The sequence below is a fragment of the Macrosteles quadrilineatus genome, unplaced genomic scaffold, assembly GCF_028750875.1.
Source record: "Macrosteles quadrilineatus isolate MER2022 unplaced genomic scaffold, UCM_ALF_1.0 Scaffold_3__2_contigs__length_128488019, whole genome shotgun sequence".
NCBI classification, from domain to species: Eukaryota; Metazoa; Arthropoda; class Insecta; order Hemiptera; family Cicadellidae; genus Macrosteles; species Macrosteles quadrilineatus.
Window position 1 is genome coordinate 36,794,114 of NW_026542596.1, and position 18,284 is coordinate 36,812,397.

The 18,284-nt window shown below is 32.2% G+C and overlaps 1 protein-coding gene across 1 annotated transcript in view; it reads right to left on the minus strand.

The window, feature by feature from the left end:
• The window catches only part of LOC128989111 (follistatin-related protein 5-like), a 59,843-nt gene that overhangs the window by 13,727 nt on the left and 27,832 nt on the right, over positions 1-18,284 (minus strand). The window contains exons 3-6 of the mRNA XM_054410976.1: positions 2,922-3,024; positions 662-781; positions 374-610; positions 53-268 (exon numbers count right to left, since the gene is read on the minus strand). Coding sequence (XP_054266951.1) covers positions 53-268; positions 374-610; positions 662-781; positions 2,922-3,024 — 676 coding nt within the window. The remainder of the gene's footprint in view (positions 1-52; positions 269-373; positions 611-661; positions 782-2,921; positions 3,025-18,284) is intronic.

Below are 18,284 nucleotides of genomic sequence, written 5' to 3' on the forward strand. Positions count from 1 at the left end.
AAGGAAAAAGCCAAGCAGTAATTTTTTACGACTGTTACACTTTTACACCTACCTGGGGATATGCACGAGAACGAGTGGTCCACTACGATATTTGAGTTAGTAAGACACGACGTTCTATGTAGTTCACAGTGGTTGTCGTAGAGTCTACCATCAGACCCACACACTGCCTTCTGGTGCTTACTACATCTCCTTTGACACACACACTGTGCCACACCGTTCACTACATGGCACTCTCTGCCCTTGCCACAATACTGGACTAGACATGGGTCTGAAACAATACAATATCTGTTAGTTCAACAGTGCTTGCCATAGAGTCTACCATCAGACCCACACACAGTCTTCTGGTGCTTACTACATCTCCTTTGACACACACACTGTGCCACACCGTTCACTACATGACACTCTCTGCCCTTGCCACAATACTGGACTAGACATGGGTCTGAAACAATACAATATCTGTTGGTTCCACAGTGCTTGCCATAGAGTCTACCATCAGACCCACACACAGTCTTCTGGTGCTTACTACATCTCCTTTGACACACACACTGTGCCACACCGTTCACTACATGACACTCTCTGCCCTTGCCACAATACTGGACTAGACGTGGGTCTGGAACAATACAATATATGTTAGTTCCACAGTGCTTGCCATAGAGTCTACCATCAGACCCACACACAGTCTTCTGGTGCTTACTACATCTCCTTTGACACACACACTGTGCCACACCGTTCACTACATGACACTCTCTGCCCTTGCCACAATACTGGACTAGACATGGGTCTGAAACAATACAATATATGTTAGTTCCACAGTGCTTGCCATAGAGTCTACCATCAGACCCACACACAGTCTTCTGGTGCTTACTACATCTCCTTTGACACACACACTGTGCCACACCGTTCACTACATGACACTCTCTGCCCTTGCCACAATACTGGACTAGACATATGTCTGAAACAATAGGTACATGTAAATGGTTCACAGGGAACACATTCAGATTTAAACACAGTTTTTTATGTGCTTCTGACCTCTATTCTTTTATACAAATAGAAAAAGATACAATAAAGGCCTAATTATAGTTAACCCTGAACCTTTTAAGGGTCTTCTTAAAAAAAGAAAGGGCCTGGCATAACATTACTAATTTATAAAACTATTTGAAAAATATTTCAACATTTATAATTCTGTGATAGAGGAATAAAAGTTTCAAAATATTGGTCATGAAACGTAACTGATGTATAAATTGTTTGAAGAAGATTTTGTTAATTAATTCAAAAACACTGAAAAAAGACCATTCGATCACATACATATTTCTTTTGGTGATTTGAAAGAGAATGTTGTGGCATTAAACCTGGCTAAAATAATCTTTTATGTAATTGAAACTGTAAAAATAAACTGCAATATCTGATTCGTTTAGCTGTAAATACTGATCAGGACAAATTGGCTCTTTGTAGAACAATGTGAAAACCATTACAACATTGTTAAATTAAATTAAAGTTTATTTATAACCGTAAGCCGTGACAATTATTACTTTTAATTAAGCCGTATAAGGTCTATTTCATTGGTGAACCCATTAATTTAGTACCTTTTCATATTCATCATAATTTATTTAAAGTCTTCAAACCCTTTCGTTCGTTCATAAATTTGGTAAGATTTATGAATTGCATTTCAATTCAAAATCAGGTAAGTTATTGAATATTTTATTTTAATATTACATATTATTACTTAATGTTTTTTTTATAAAACATGACAGGTCACAGGACATTACACAATGCCTTTTTTTCATTTTATCTAATATTTTATATATTATGTTTATATATATTTTTTATTAAAGTCCTTTAAAAACCTTCATCTGGTTTATTCAACTATTTCTTTAATCTTAAACCTTCCATGATATACCTTTACAGGAAATAATTAATTGTTTCTATACGTTTGAAATTATAAATATAAGTTAATCCGTCATCGAATTAGATATTAAATGTTTGATCAGTACATCCATTCCTAAAAGGTGCAAACATTTATTAATAATATACACGTACTTCTGTAAGTTTATGAGAATAATATTTTCTACAGGTAGAGAGAATTTCACACCAATCCTAAAACATGCTAGTAAAATAAACATTCAAGCTTCTTTATTGAGAACGGAATACAGTAAGGGACGTAGTAGCATATTAAGCAGCTCTTAAACCCAGCTGTTCCTACGATAGCCCAGTTTAGCTCCATTCCTGAATACCTGGGCGTTACATTATCCTGCTGTGAATTTAATATTTTTGATATGAGATATTTATCTCCATAAATATCTTCTTTGCAATATATTTCTAGATGTTATTCTTTATCAAAAGTTACATAGAGTGTTTTTTTTTTAACTCAAAACATATTAGAACTGCTGTGAGACACTTTGTAACGACAAAAAAAAACTCACAAGTTGGTATACCTGTTTTATTTATTTATTTTCTGATCAGCCATTATTCAAAGTTGCATAGCTATTACATTTACGGGGGAGAACTTCTGTGAATAAGAACCAACTTGTCGTTTTAGGAAGCTCAAAAAGAATGTATTGTTGTATTGGTATCATGCAAAGATATGTTCGAAATAAAGCATTTAGTGGTATATTCAAGTAAAACAACTATTTTCGGACTTACCAAATTTAAGAAACCGGATCTGTAAAAACAAACTTAAACGTACAAAACTTGAGCTTGTAAAACACCATTTTGAATGTCATTTACATAAAATTTCCAATAACACTAAATCTCAGACAACCACAACAATGCATTTCAGGCCATCAGCAATAAAGTAAAGAAAACATAAATAAAACACGTATGAGCTTGTTGTGTCATCGTCATAGTGTCTTACAGTACTTGTAATCAACATATTTATTACCTACTATTCTAAAGCTTCCATTACTCATTGAATCATGACTTACTTTGTTCTGTGAGAGAGTCTACGCTGTCTACATAGTCTTCTGGCACTACCGTTGTCACTATTGGCAGTTGTGGTGGAGAGGCTTCTTTTCGATGCCTCGACCTCTGTAAAATATCAAAGTAATGTAAGAAATTAATTATAAACAGAAAACCTGTCTCTTAAATTAGACATGTATGATTGAGTACTAAACTAAAAACAATGAACTGTTAAGAAAAATTGTTTACTAAACAACTCAAATCATTTTTTATTTGATTTAATTCCCCTTACACATGTCTTAAGTTTAGAGAGTCCATTACTTTGTGGGATTACTTTTAACCTGGTAAAAAGACACTTGGCAATATCTGGTTTTAGGTTTTTTTTCCAATATATGACTCCATATGTGATATATAAATTTCTATTTTGAATCAGTAGTAAATGTAAGTATAACGCTGGCAGAGAATTTTTTTACTTTATTTATATCGCAGAAGATATACAGTATTTGTTTACAGGAACTCTAAACTAAAATCTAAATAAAAAGTTTTTGTGTTTACGTAACAATCACCTTAAATACTATTGCTATTCCAACCAGTAGCATTTTATGGAAGACATTCCTCGCTAGTACCTCTCTCTTCAGCTTTATATGAATTTAGGTAAGCCACACACCTATTTAAAAAAATAAAAATGCCATTTTCTTTAATTGCGAAAAAGTTTTTCAGTAAAAAAAAATATGTATACACATTGTTTAATTATTTTAACTAATTATTGTAATTATATTAATTAATTATATTGAATCAATCATTGACGAAACCAAATATTACGATTTGCTGAGAAATATTACCTTGTCAAATTATATTCTAAAAAATCTGTACCTAGTAAGTACGTTAGTTGTAGTTTTTCCTGATATATATTTTGTCAATGTAAATAAAAAAAGTTATTTTTGGTATTTAAAATACGTTACAAATCAAACACTTGCTCATCCAAAACCATTACACAGTTAAATCTACAGCTTGGCAGTGAACATAGCACGTCCTAGTTCACCGGAATACGACTGTAATCACCAAAGGCCATTGTGAAGCCATTCATCAGAGCCAAAGCTGGGAAGCCCTAAATGGTCATAAATGAAAGAGTTTTATCGATCATCGCCCCCGAGGGCATCTTTAATCTCCGCCACAACTCTATCGAGACTGAATACTGTTTAATCCGCAGAAAAGTAATTAATGTGTCACAGCCAACTGGTTGAATAATTATCTCAATGGGATTACAGGGTTAAATTGCCTCCCTCTTTTTGAAACCGTTGAGGAATAATTGGTAATGCAGATTTGGAATGGCTGTAGGTGTATTTTATCGATCTGGGTTTAGGAGGGGATTGACATGTTAATGATGCACGATGAAGTGATACTTATCTATACATTTAATTATGATTTATTAAATAAATATAACCATATTATGTAAGGTTTTGCCAAATGTTAAGCTCTAAAGTACTAAATTATGTTTTTAATTAGTTTAAGTTATATACACTCACATTGCTGTGAAATAAAATATAAGGAATACTGTTCCGTGACACACATATATTTCTTGGAATCATACTGCCAACTGGCTCCTATTTTTTTACCATCGGCATTTCTTTCACCAAAACCAATTGATTTGTACTCTAATTATGAGATTTAGGCAAATATAAGGATGGGATCTATGTTTTACCAGGACCTCAAAGTGGAAATGTGTGTTTTTTTTCGGGAAGCATATACAAAATTTAAAACCCCATTAAGTGACATATTATTTTCGAGGCCCTTTGGTGGAGGATAATAAGTAGAAACCAGAGGTGTCAACCTATTACAAAATGACTACAAGGGTTACGAAGAGTTTACTTTTTCTTGTATAGCCAATTACAAGATTAAGAGACAATATAATACCATCTACGTGATAATCTTATTTACCGTGACAACTGCCTGAAAGGTAAATAAAAATGTTGCCTACATTATATTTAAATACACAACGCATTAAAAAAAACTACTTTCATTAATTTAAAATATCATTCATGGTAATACATACAAGCAAAACCCCTTTTAATAGATTGTTACCCCAAAACAACATTGTTTAATTTTGCTCTTATCCTCTTTAATTTTTCTAAACTCCAAACTCATTAATTTTACATAAGTTAGGAGTTAAAGTAACGTAAACTGAAAGGGCATCCCTGGTGACTAGAGCCTGTCAAGAGCTGTCAAACGACCAAACTTGACCTGACAGCAACAGCACTCAGGGCCTCGAGACAAACTAACAGTAAAACTTATCATATATCCACAGTCCAGAGAATTCTGCTGTTGATACACAAAATTTGTGGAAAATTTGTAACGAGCACAAATGCGATAAAACTTTCATTTTTTGTTTTTACCTTTAATTATTTACAAAGAAAACTGGTCTATATTGTGATTCTACTGTTCACATATTAATTTATCGAAAAACTAATTGTCTAAAGATTGCAAGTTTTACTATGAAAAGTCAGTTAGACTGCAGTGATAAGATAGGTCTAAAAGCTTAGCTGAATTCTTCTGACCTAACAAGTTTGTTAAATGATTTGCAAGTTTGTGACATAAAATAAATTTTAATATTTTCCTTTTCAGTAATATTGGTTAACTCGTTTTACGTTAACAAATATAGTCAGAAACACTGCAATTAAATGATGAGAAAACTACATAAACATCGTATCATATCCGGTGACTATTGCATTTACATTATGTAATCAAAATGTTTTTGTGGGGATTGATTTAGACTTGTAACACTGCAACCTGCAGATAAATAAATTAAACTTCAATCCAACCTACGACAACTTGAATGATATTGACACAACAAAGTTATTTCTGAAACTTCCCAACGAGCTGAACAAACTGAAAACTAGTTAACTATCATAAACAGATGATTCGTAAGTGTGTTTTGAACTTCCCAACTGAACAGAGTTAGTTCTGTTTATGTTAGGTGTAAATCCGTTACAACATTTATTTTCTCTATAGTATAAAATATATTTGGTATGTTAATTAATATAATTTTTTTAGTTTATTTTCTTGATTTTCTATCTTACTTTAATTGTTTTATGTTTCATCTTAATAGAGTTATTTCACTACTTAATCAACAAGTAATTAACTGATTGATTTGTCTACTTATTTACTTAAAACTTAAACTTATATATGTATTCATTGTTATTAAAACGTTTTTCCTATCCTCCGCCAACTTTTTGATCGTATAAGAACAATAAAGTTGTTTCAACACACCAAATAGCACTTTCCTTCATTTAGCCCTATAGATATCCTAACGTGAACTTTTTACAATATAACTGAACCTAAACTAAAGCAATACAACTTACTAACACCATACATAGAGTTAAACTACTCCTTATTTTATTATACTTTATCACCCTTATCATTTTCATAACGTATAAATAAAACATTCAGGACGAAATCTGAGAGAAAAGCTTAGATTTTGTGCTTCATCGAGTCCAAACTAATGTAAAGTCATATCCTATCAAGATAGAGACTTGGGCCGTTAAGTGTATAAGCCGCTCTAGAGAGAATAGCAAGGGATGGTCAATTTATCTTAGAGGACTGACCAAGCTTTTAACATGAATTGAATGGACCAAGATAGTCATCAAATGAAAAACTGCTTAAGTAATAATCACGACTATTACAATGTGAATTTTTTATGTTTTTGATGGAGTTTTAGGCATTAAACTTAAAAATATAGTACTGATTTTGGAACCACGGGGTGAATGTCAACCAACAAGCAGGAACAAATCGTAAAACATACACCGGTTATAATGTCTGTTATATTTTCAGCTAACAATAAAGATTGAACTAAAATTTCTCGACACGCAATGTGTGCAACATACTTATCAGTTGGTTCAACAAACTTGAATGAAAGAAGTTTTGAAACGTCTCAGACATGACGTAACAATGAGCTTTAAGAGCCCCATTGTACACCAAGTACCGCTTAAAGTCGAAGACGACCTTAAAGCGTATTACCGTATCACTTCTTAAGATGGATTTCGTAGGTTGAGGACATGCACTTAAAATACAAAATATAACCCAGCAGTTTAAACGTCAAAATAAAATCTAAAATATGTTTACCTAAACTATGTTTACAATGTAAGATTCAAAACGGGGCATTAAAATTCTACGTGGATATTTACTGTAAAATAATAGCATTTGATAGTAATTACAAATGTATTATTATTCTATATGACTACTAAACAAATCAATTAACTTTTACCAGAAAATGATAGAATATTACTAATTAATAGTATGTAACAAATTGTCACGTAGGAAAAAACTTAGCTAACTTAATGAAAACGCAGCAGGACTAATTAAGTGTAATAGTGTAATAGTAAAGTCATCAGCAAAACTTCGCAACACCTAAAGTATCTTCAAACTATTGAACTATCAATAACTACACCGTTTTGAAACTTGATATCTGCTTGCCAGTTAATTAAAAGTTATAATAAACATTTCTAACTGAACTTGAACTTGCAATGACGAAGGTTTTAAGAGAAAATATTTATATATGTACTTTGGATAGTTAATTTTAATACGTACATCTTTTATTTAATAACTAAATGTTGTAAGTTTACTTAGATAGTCTTCTAAACATTCTTGCTTTCAATGTTACTTTATTGTATTGTTAAAACTAAGATCACAACGGAATGATGGAGGCAAGGTAAGTAATTGGGATCATTTAAGCATTTTAAGTTATCTATTATAAGATTTATACACCTTATTAAACATGCCACAACAAAGGGTTATGTAAAGTAGTAATATACATTTCTATTTTGGTCAACTTAGACTTTTTAAATAACATTTTTTAAGCAAACACCCTCAATGAATACAAAATATAACGACTGTTTTCTAATTTTGGTACCACAATGTGCACGCTCCCGTGTCATTCTACATTTACGTTAATGTTGTAACTAGATTGTTATCTCATGCAGATTATCGAGCTGACCTTTTGGCACTGAAATAACTTGCGTTACAAGTGTCCATATTTATACGAGTATCAACACGCTATCCATAATGTAAATATATTTGTGGGAAAGGATGAAAAACTAGTTTTGCTTAAAATAGATCAAACTAGAACAGAAAATAAAGATTTAATTGTAATAATAATCAAACCTTAGAATAATAATAGATTTGTTTGATGAATATATGTTATAAAGTATAAAATAATGTAAGGACCATTTTCTGATTGAAATATTTAGCAATTGATGGAAAAACTAGGATGAAAAGGAAAATTCACCAAGTTTGCAAAATAGTTGGTTTTCCCATTGGAACGAGATTCAAAACATAAATACCTGTTTCTTTAAGGGAGTTATTTGTTTGCTCGTTACATCGAATCTTGTCACTAATACTTAAATGGATTTGATTTACACTCTTCTACTGTTCGATAGATCCACTGTTTACCTACACAGGCTGGCTACCTTTGTGCGTTAAAGCATTTTTACCTCCTCTCCCTTAAAAAAAATAACCTACACATTTTATTGGATTTTATTGGTTTTTAATTTTATTCTGATAAAAAGCTTAAATGTTTCAAAGTGTATTGTACAACTCACTGAAGCACACTAATAGCATGATCTTTTCATTAGTTTGCACTTAAACAATTGAGCGTAGGAAACTAAGTTATACTTGTGTTTAATGAATACAAAGAAAGTACTCTAAATATACAGGGTGAATTTTAAATGAGTTCCCCCCCTACTTTTTTCTGCATTTCTTAAGATATCATCTCCGGACCACGTCAGATCATTGTTGAGTAGTAAGTACTTCATTTTGACTGGGTATACATTTTTGGCCGCCATCTTGGATCCGCCATATTGGATACAAAGTTTTTTTTTCAAATGTAAAGGTAGAGTTGTGACCCATTATTTCAAACCAGAATTTTACGCTGATTACAATGCCGCAACTATTTTTTAAAAATCTTGGTCCGTTCTAAAGTTATGAGGACTTTTTATAACTTTATTTTTAGTGCATTTTAACATTGTGCATTTACAAACTAAGACCATAATCTCAAAATAATGCTAGATAAAGATAAGTATACACCACCATTCATTGCCGACATATTTTCACTTGGTTATGACGGATGTAGTTTTTTCAGCCGCCATCTTGGATCCGCCATTTTGAAATGTGATCAATTAATTTAAATATGAAGGTGGTGTTGTGACCCATCATTTTGAACTACTTTTTTATACTGGACTCAATGCTGCAATCCGTTTTTGGTTATCAAGCTGTCTTGATGAAATATTAAAATAGTCTTATTTAAAATCTCAACATTTCAAAAACCAAAGATGCAAATGAAAAACGGATTGCGGCATTGAGTTCAGCATAAAAAGGTAGCTCAAAATGATGGGTCACAACACCACCTTCATATTTAAATTAATTGATCACATTTCAAAATGGCGGATCCAAGATGGCGGCTGAAAAAACTACATCCGTCATAACCAAGTGAAAATATGTCGGCAATGAATGGTGGTGTATACTTATCTTTATCTAGCACTATTTTGAGATTATGGTCTTAGTTTGTAAATGCACAATGTTAAAATGTGCTAAAAATAAAGTTATAAAAAGTCCTCATAACTTTAGAACGGATCAAGATTTTTAAAAACTAATTGCGGCATTGTAATCAGCGTAAAATTTTAGTTTGAAATAATGGGTCACAACCCTACCTTTACATTTGAAAAAAAAACTTTGTATCCAATATGGCGGATCCAAGATGGCGGCCAAAAATGTATACCCAGTCAAAATGAAGTACTTACTACTCAACAATGATCTGACGTGGTCCGGAGATGATATCTTAAGAAATGTAGAAAAAAGTAGGGGGGGAACTCATTTAAAATTCACCCTGTATATACTAATTATATAGGAGCGTAAAACACAGGAATCTATACGGCAAAACCATTAGCAAACTGTCAAGTTGTATAACACCCACAACAATCATCACTTCCCACAGAGCAAGTTGGTACGACTGACATTTGATATCAGGTGTGCTTCGAAATATAAACACCGATCAGTCAAAACATCCCGCCATTGGAGCTTTCGCCATATTGACTCTGTGAAATTGGAGGGAAGAGTAAAAGTTTCAGGGTAATCCATTACAGTTTACCCTTCTCACGCTTCGCGCTACCCCTATAACAAATTCTGCCATGGGTGTGTTTAACTGATTGGATTAAAGGTTAAGTCTTTAATACTTGTACCATAACTGGGACGGGTGGCGTCGTCCTGTAATCCAGCTACTAGGAGGTTACGAATTGTGGATATTTATAGGAATGCACTGTGGATGCGATACTCCATGGTGTGGATTAACGTCCGCACGAGTGATTACTACGACTATCCGCAGTGCTATCCTGATAAATAGACCAATTCGTATATATTCGCATAAATGTGGTTCAGGTTCCACTATAAACTGTAGTTCCCTTAGTTGCCATTAGCTGAATGGACTATTAGTTAACAGCTGTTTCTAAGGAACAAGTCACTAACAAGACTACAAGATCGGTCCACTCATTTTACACTCATCTCCATTCATACTTGGCTTAAAATACCTACTTTGTATGGTTGCTATTTCAAAGAAAAGTATTAAAGTATTAAGGTATAAGTTATAACAGCTTAGCCTGTAAAAATTATCTATTGTAGATTTTAAAAGTTTATTTAGTTTAACATGACTGTCTGTAGACATTTTTTTATGTAAAAATATAAGTGAATGAAGAAAAAACAAATATTAAAGTTTATAGAAAGACTTTTGATAAAATAAGTTTCATCTTTACCGAGTTCAAGGTAAAGTATAGTCGTGTCCAATCAAGATAGAGCCCCAGGCTCTAAATGTGGGAGGCAGAGAATATCAAGGGATGGTCAATTTACCTTTAGAGGTCTGAGGAGCTTTTAGTAGACACTGTTTTATTGAAGAGTTATAACATCTTAAGAAATAGTTCTATTATCACAGCCTACGAAATAAAATATTTTTCACCACACTATGATGTTTTTGGCTGTATTACATACAATTGGTGGTTGAAAGTTACGTTTTGCTGGCCATGCCAGCTGTCATCGTAATTTGGGGACCGAGCAGGTTTTTACAGGCCGGGGCCGCAAAATCAGCTGTCCGCTTACTTACTTAAAACATGCATTTTAAATACACAATCAAAATCCATAGAATTGTGTTATTGTCACCGTTGCCTAGCAACTATTTACTTTTATTTTTGCTGATTCCTCAAATGATTTCTTCACATAACCTTAAGTTGTATTGTGCTGACTATCAGTGTGCATTATTATAGTGGTAATAGGGTATAGTGTGGTGAAAAATAGCGTTCGTACCACGGACCGAAATGGTTTTGCAGCTCTCGATCGATTTAAGTTCTCGACTTCGTCTCGAACTTAAAAACTATCTCGAGCCGGCAAAACCTCATTTTCGGCCCTAGGTACGAAATATACTATTACAAATATGGGTATAGAGAGGCTTTTTTCAAATATAGAACTGAACATTATCTTTTAACATTTGTAGGATAAGTGAAATATTTAGTCGGTCCGATTACGACATCTTCCGTAGCTTATTATAATGATTATGTTAACTGTTATAAAGAGTCATTAAAAGCAGCACAAAATACTTACATATCAAAACATAAATTTATTGCATTTCCTAATCAATTTGTAACTGAATCGTGATTTCTTTCTAATGTGTTTAATTCTTTTCTTCATGAGTATTGAAGTTATGTAGAATAACGGTGTGGAGGGATTTTGTCATCGTTCTTACAATTGTATTCAAATACAGTTTTTTATGATCATTTACGTATTAATCAACAGTTGGAAGGTAGATAATGTCAATACCCTACATACATAAACGGTATGTAATTGTATGGAATACAGGTAAAAGCTTATAAGTTTATATTCGAATGTAATGACTTGTGTCTAAACATTTCTTTCGATAAAAATAAAATTATTTATTTGTTATTTTTTTAATTTTCGTAATGTAAAATATTCTGTTTCGGTATTATGTTTCCACTCAAAAGAGTACATTGTAATGGAGTGTTTGACAACTTTTGAAATGTTCCTGCACTTCACTGAGTCTATATATTGAAAGCTATCAGAACAATTTGACAGATCGGTGTTTATGTTTCAAAGCCCCTCCGAGTGTTTGTATCAGTTGCAACAACTCTATGTATTGAAGGGGTATTTCGGAAGCAATATTATACTTGACACCGATTCCGTTGTATTGCATCCTACAAGTTATAATAAACTTCTAAAGTATTAGATTGTTATGTTGCATTGTTTGTAATAATGTTTGATTGGAAACTATACATAATCAGAATGAATTTACTTTTATTTTAATAACATTTTAAGCTCATTTACAAAAAATATATACATTCAGATTTATGTTTAACATACCTTATCATCAATATTTAATGTAAACTTCAAAGCAATGATCTTAATATTTCCTCGACATTACCTGGGAAAATAACACAATTCGTGAGATCAGTTAAGTTTTTTTACAAAACCTTAAAATCAAAGTTTTTCTTTCTTAATCTAATTAAATATTTAAAACATAGTAAAGCAGGTTGTACCATATTCTGATACTTGTATCATAATGTTACTATAATTTAAGTGTGTGTTGTTAAAATTCACAATCAGTGTACCCGAACTATAGTTCACATATTGAGTCTTTTTTCCTTAACACAATTGCACACTTTATAATTGGACCAAAAATTAACCGACATTTTCTCTTTTGTCAAGTTTTCACTCTTAAAAACTTGAAATAGCTCATTTTTAATACAACTATGTACGTTGATAATTAATCTCACAACATTCTTTAACAGTCAATCTTTAGAATATTTGATACTTTGGTATTATACAGACCAAGCCTAAATTGGGTTAGGTTACCATTTTGGTTAGGTTATCTTCCGATACTAACCTAGGTGTCGAATCTAACCCAATTTATACGGTGTGGTCAATATAATACCAAACATTTTTTTAAGTTGAATACAAAAGTAAGAAGGGCGAAATAGTAGTACATTAAGGTTGCATACTTAACTATTAGACGTAAAAACGTAAAACGTTAATCAATGTAAGCACTGTGGGATGGGGTGTTGTTGAATTATCCACAGCTGTGTCTGGTTTACAGAGATTAATAGTTCAGACCGCAATCCTCTATGATGAAAACACAATTTCCACCCAACACAATCATCCGCATGTGACAGTAGGGGGTGAATAACCGGTAAATCCGGGGTTAAAACAGGGGACAGGGGATGAATTGGGGGTTGTCAAACGTACAGTACTTTAGGTATCACTAGGTAAATATTTTTTTAGTAGAATCTTTTTTCAATATTGTAATTTAATTAAACTTGAGTGAGAAACTATTCAATTTCTTGATTAGCATCATACGTTTTATTAAATTAGCTGAAAGTACAAAAATACGTCAAATAACACTTGTAATAATAATATTTACACTTATACTGTTTACTCGCAAGACAGCAAGATGTGTAAATACATAAACAATATATTTTAAAAGATGTCTTTTATATATATGCTATATATTTTTGTAGTAACTTAAATATAAAACGTAAATAAATTAAGTTTTATTCAAAATATTTTTGTATTTTCAGATAAACTATTAGAAAATAAAAGTCAAGTGTTTTCAGAGCTTGGGATGGATAAATGTAAAAATCATATTTTACTAATTTTATCTTCATAAAATATTTACGGCTTGAACACAATATTGTTAAAAATCTAATTCACTAATTTAGTTAACAACCTAGTTATATTATATAAGTGAGCCACTGTGGCCATTATTTGAAAACTGTAATTGTTGTCTTAGAGAGGCCTATGTGTTAAGGCTATGTTAAAGTCTGGCCAAGTCTAGATGGTTAAATACAAGAGAGAGGATACCGAGGAGAGTCAATTTACCTCAAGAGAAACCAGGTAATGCTTTTAGCTAAGCCTGTTCGCCAAGGATCAACTCGAGAAATACTTTTATAATGGTAATATGGCTAACTCAAAAACGAAAATATAAATCCCACATAGGTCTATAGCTATAGCTATGTCGAATAGTTATCGAAAAGGGATTTCATATAAATGGGATAATGTATATAACAAAGTCTTGAAGAAAGTTTCTAAAGTATTATTCAATTTATTTAATTAATAAATTAATTGGCTTATTTTGATGTCACTGGAGCTTATCGGAGTTTGTATCTGAAACTTTCTTCGACCAATTATTGTACAAAAGAGTGTTCATTGTCTCAATTTATGACTATGACTGTTGATAACTGGTGTGCATGATCGAATTCGATCATTAATGTATATATCCAGTAAATATTAATTTTTATGTAAATATTTTATAAGAGTATAAATTTACCACATAGACAGATATATATATAGATATAAAAAATGGAAAAAGTTCTTAATGTATATGTAAAGAAAAACTACGAAGGACAAAGACCAAGGAAGAGGTAAAGAGAATTGGTCCACGTGGAAAGTCTATGCAGCTGTAAATATTGTGAAAATAAATTGTATTGTCATGAAATAGATTTGTATTAACATTTAAATTGCCAGTAGTCAATGAAAACTGGTATGTTTTTAAATTCACATCCAGCATTGTAAACACACGTGTAATCTTTTTACTTTTTACTCAAATAAACTTTACAGACGTGAAAATAGGTACCGGGTGTCCACAAAGTCTTGGTCTAATTTAATAGCTTTGCTGTACGAAAACAATTAGAGCCACGCTTAACTTGTATTGTTTTGAAGGTAATTTAATGAAGTTTCATTTAATGAAATTGGTAACACCTAAACACAGTGACAACAATACAGTTATGATTCAATATAATAACAAATAAAAAATGGTGAGTTTACAAGAGATATCGAATATCACAGTTTGTTTTGTTGTTTCACGAAACTCAATCCCCTATAGCAGTTCATCGACTATCCATTTAAGTGGGAAAGTTAACAGACACAATAATTGTAGAATTTGGGGGAGTTAAATTCCCAGGACCGTGATTGAAAATGAAAAGGCCAGTCCAAAGATGAATAATTGAGTGCGGTGTAATTCATGATGGAATCATTGCATAATTTTTCTTTGCGGAAGAAAATGTAAATGGGTTTGCTTACTTGTTGGAGTTGTATGTAGTCCCTCAATAATAATAACTAACATTTATGATAATTTTTTAGCAAGACGGTGCTCCGCCTCATTGGGCTAAATGTGTGAGGGATTTTTTAAATCTTCACTTCCCTGGTCGCTGGATCGGGCGTGATGGCCCGACCAAATGGCCATCTCGTTCCCCCGCTGTAACCCCCAGGGGTTTTTTGCTGTGGGTATTTGGCAAGGATACTGTCTATTCTTCCCCGGTTCATAATTTACACACACTTGTGGGAGGGATTTAGGAATTCTGTGGCGTCTGTAACCCGGGATATGCTGACTAAACCTGGGACAAACTGAAACGTATAGAAGATCTGCAGGCCACTGGAGGCGCACACGTAAGAGTTGTGTTACGTTTGTACATGGTTATAAAATCTTAAGAAGTAACCTGTTATATCTGTAAATAAATCTTTATCCTACTATCACTCGTTTTCATACTATGCGGTTTCCTTATCAGGCCAAGACTTTGTGGACACCCTATAATATAATATACTGATGATATATTATTATTACTTATATAGAATCCATAACTGTTTTTATTCAATTTAAAACAAAGAGAGAAAGTACCTTTATTTGAGCTAGTGTTATTCAAAAACCATCACACTGTTTTCAATTAGGGTTTTAATCTTATACTGCTAAGGAAATACTATGCATAGATTACCGATTGGAATCCGTGATAAATTGAGTAGGTATTAGGTGTTGATAGTGTCACCTTGACTGACACAGCAGCAATCAATACTGGAACAACACTGTTATCCCCCTCGGATCTCTACGTGTTCAAGATGAAAATAGAACAATACCTCTATTACATTGTGGTTGGTTTTACATTCTAGAATAAATTATTTCACTTATTTAGTGTAGGTAATTTAATGGTGTATTCTAGCCAAAACGGATTAAAAAACCTAAAACAGTATATTGTGACAAACTTTTAGAAATTGGTTAAATATTTTTGGGAAGAGTTTACAGCAGTGCCAACCCAATTAAACTGGTTAAAAAAATACCAACTCTTCTATATTCATAACTGTAGAATTTACAGGGTGGCCCAAATAAAAGGTACTCATCATTTCACACCAATTAAATACTGTATTATTTATAAGCTGTACAAACTTACTCTTTCTTAAAACTAAGTGTTCTACATGTTTTCCACCATTGTTTATTAAATATTCCATTCGTCTTTGCATGTTTTCAACTATTTTTAAATATTGTTGTGGTTTATACAGCTAATAAATAATAATTCATTGCCGGGAAATGATGAGTACCTTATTTGGTCCACCATGTACAATATATAGATTCCCACAATAGAAGACAAGAATATGATTTTGTTTGTAGCATTATGAGATATAAATATGTTTTTCCTACTACCACACTGAATGTATCAATGTATAGACTTAGTGAAGTGCGGGAACATTTGGAAAGGTGTCAAACGATCCATTACAAAATTATCACATTGCCATACCTGTAAACAGGATGCAAAATGGCTTATTTAAGGATTAGTTCTTGTTAGCTCTAGATCTAGAATGGGCAATTCTCATTTGCTTGATCAGCTGATTTCACTGTTGTCGTTTCTACACCAATCACGGCCACGGACCAGGTACGTTAAAACAGGTAAGCAAATAAAACATATAAATGCAAACATAACCTAAATGACACGTTATATACATACATTCAAAAAGTTAATCTGTGTGCTATGTGGAGTTAATTACGGTGGTAAGATAAATCTTACGTGTATTACGAGCACAAATAGTCATTGCCGCTCTCGAAATGTACGGCGACACTCAGCTAAAGCTTCGTGCGGCAATCTACAGTGCTTGAGCTGTAATGACGTACTTTGCCCTCGTAATACACCAATGGCTACTGTAACCTAATTTTTAAGTTATATTTTCTTGTAGTCATTTAACATAAAACAAACCACAAAGACGGGTTGAAACCTAATACCATTGACTTAAAATAATTTACCAGCTGCGTTTGAATAAATTTATAAATGTGTATATTAGCATTAAGCTTACTGCTGTTAAATAAATCCTACATTTTTCACTGTATGTTTTAAGCAGCAGAGTTGCGAATTCAGTCATGTTGTATTTTACCACAATGCCAACTTTGTTCTTTTGTGGACAGAGAAGCAACCCATATAGCCCTGAGGGTAAGTTTAGTAACAAAGGAAAGTTCATTTTCAGTCCGCTTTTGATTCTGTCGTAGGATAAGGCCTAGGTCGTTCTGTTGCAAAACCACTTAAAAAATTTGCAAACAAATGTTGAACATATCCATCTTTGTAATCAATATTCTGGTATAGTGTAATTTTATGTAATAATTTAGTATTTTTATTATTGTATTATTACCGTAAATAAACTTACCATTAACACATTAAATTACTTGCATCATACAAGTAATAATGTTTAAAAATTGCATTGAAATATTTTATTTCGTTTTTTATATTCATTTATCATATGTTTCACAATATTTTTTTAACTTAATCAGAATGGAAACACTTACATTGTTTTACAGTAGCAAACGAACTCGAATTTATATATAACCATAATATAAGTGTTAACATTAACATACAAGTAATTTTCCCCAAAACATTTAGTAGTGGTTTTCTTTCAAGTTACATTTGTAAAAGCCTTGAGTTGTAAAAACACACTTTTACTTTCTTTATTCGAGCAGTCACAAGAAAGTGAACTCTTGTGCCTTTATTACCCCTTTAAGTTGATACTTTCCCCCTAAGACTCGTTTCGTGCCGACCTTTTCTCTTGTTTTCCAAAAATATTATGTTAATAAGATTTCAGAACGTCCATGAAAAACATTTTATATAGAAAATTAGTTTAGCGAGAAAGGGGAATTAGATTAAGACTCGCATGGTAGAGGCGTTTTGTTAATACTTAGCAAAATGTGACTTTGAACAAATCTTTACTGTTATGATGGTAAATTACTCTACACATACTTTATTTGTGTAGCACATACATACAAGGTGCAAGAGCATATGATACATATCTCGGATTTCTTCTGTTATTAGTTATTAGGAAATATTTTAATTACAAAATTGTAGCTGCCCTCTCCAAAATAAGTAAAAAATTATATATTTCAATAATCAATCATTTAAATTTTTAAAAAATATGTGTAATTGACGTAAATATAACAAGTTATTTATATAAATAATAACTATATTAAATGTTCATACATGTTTAAACTCTATTTTCAATAATATTTTATCATCTTGGGATTGGTTGACCCAGTAAACATT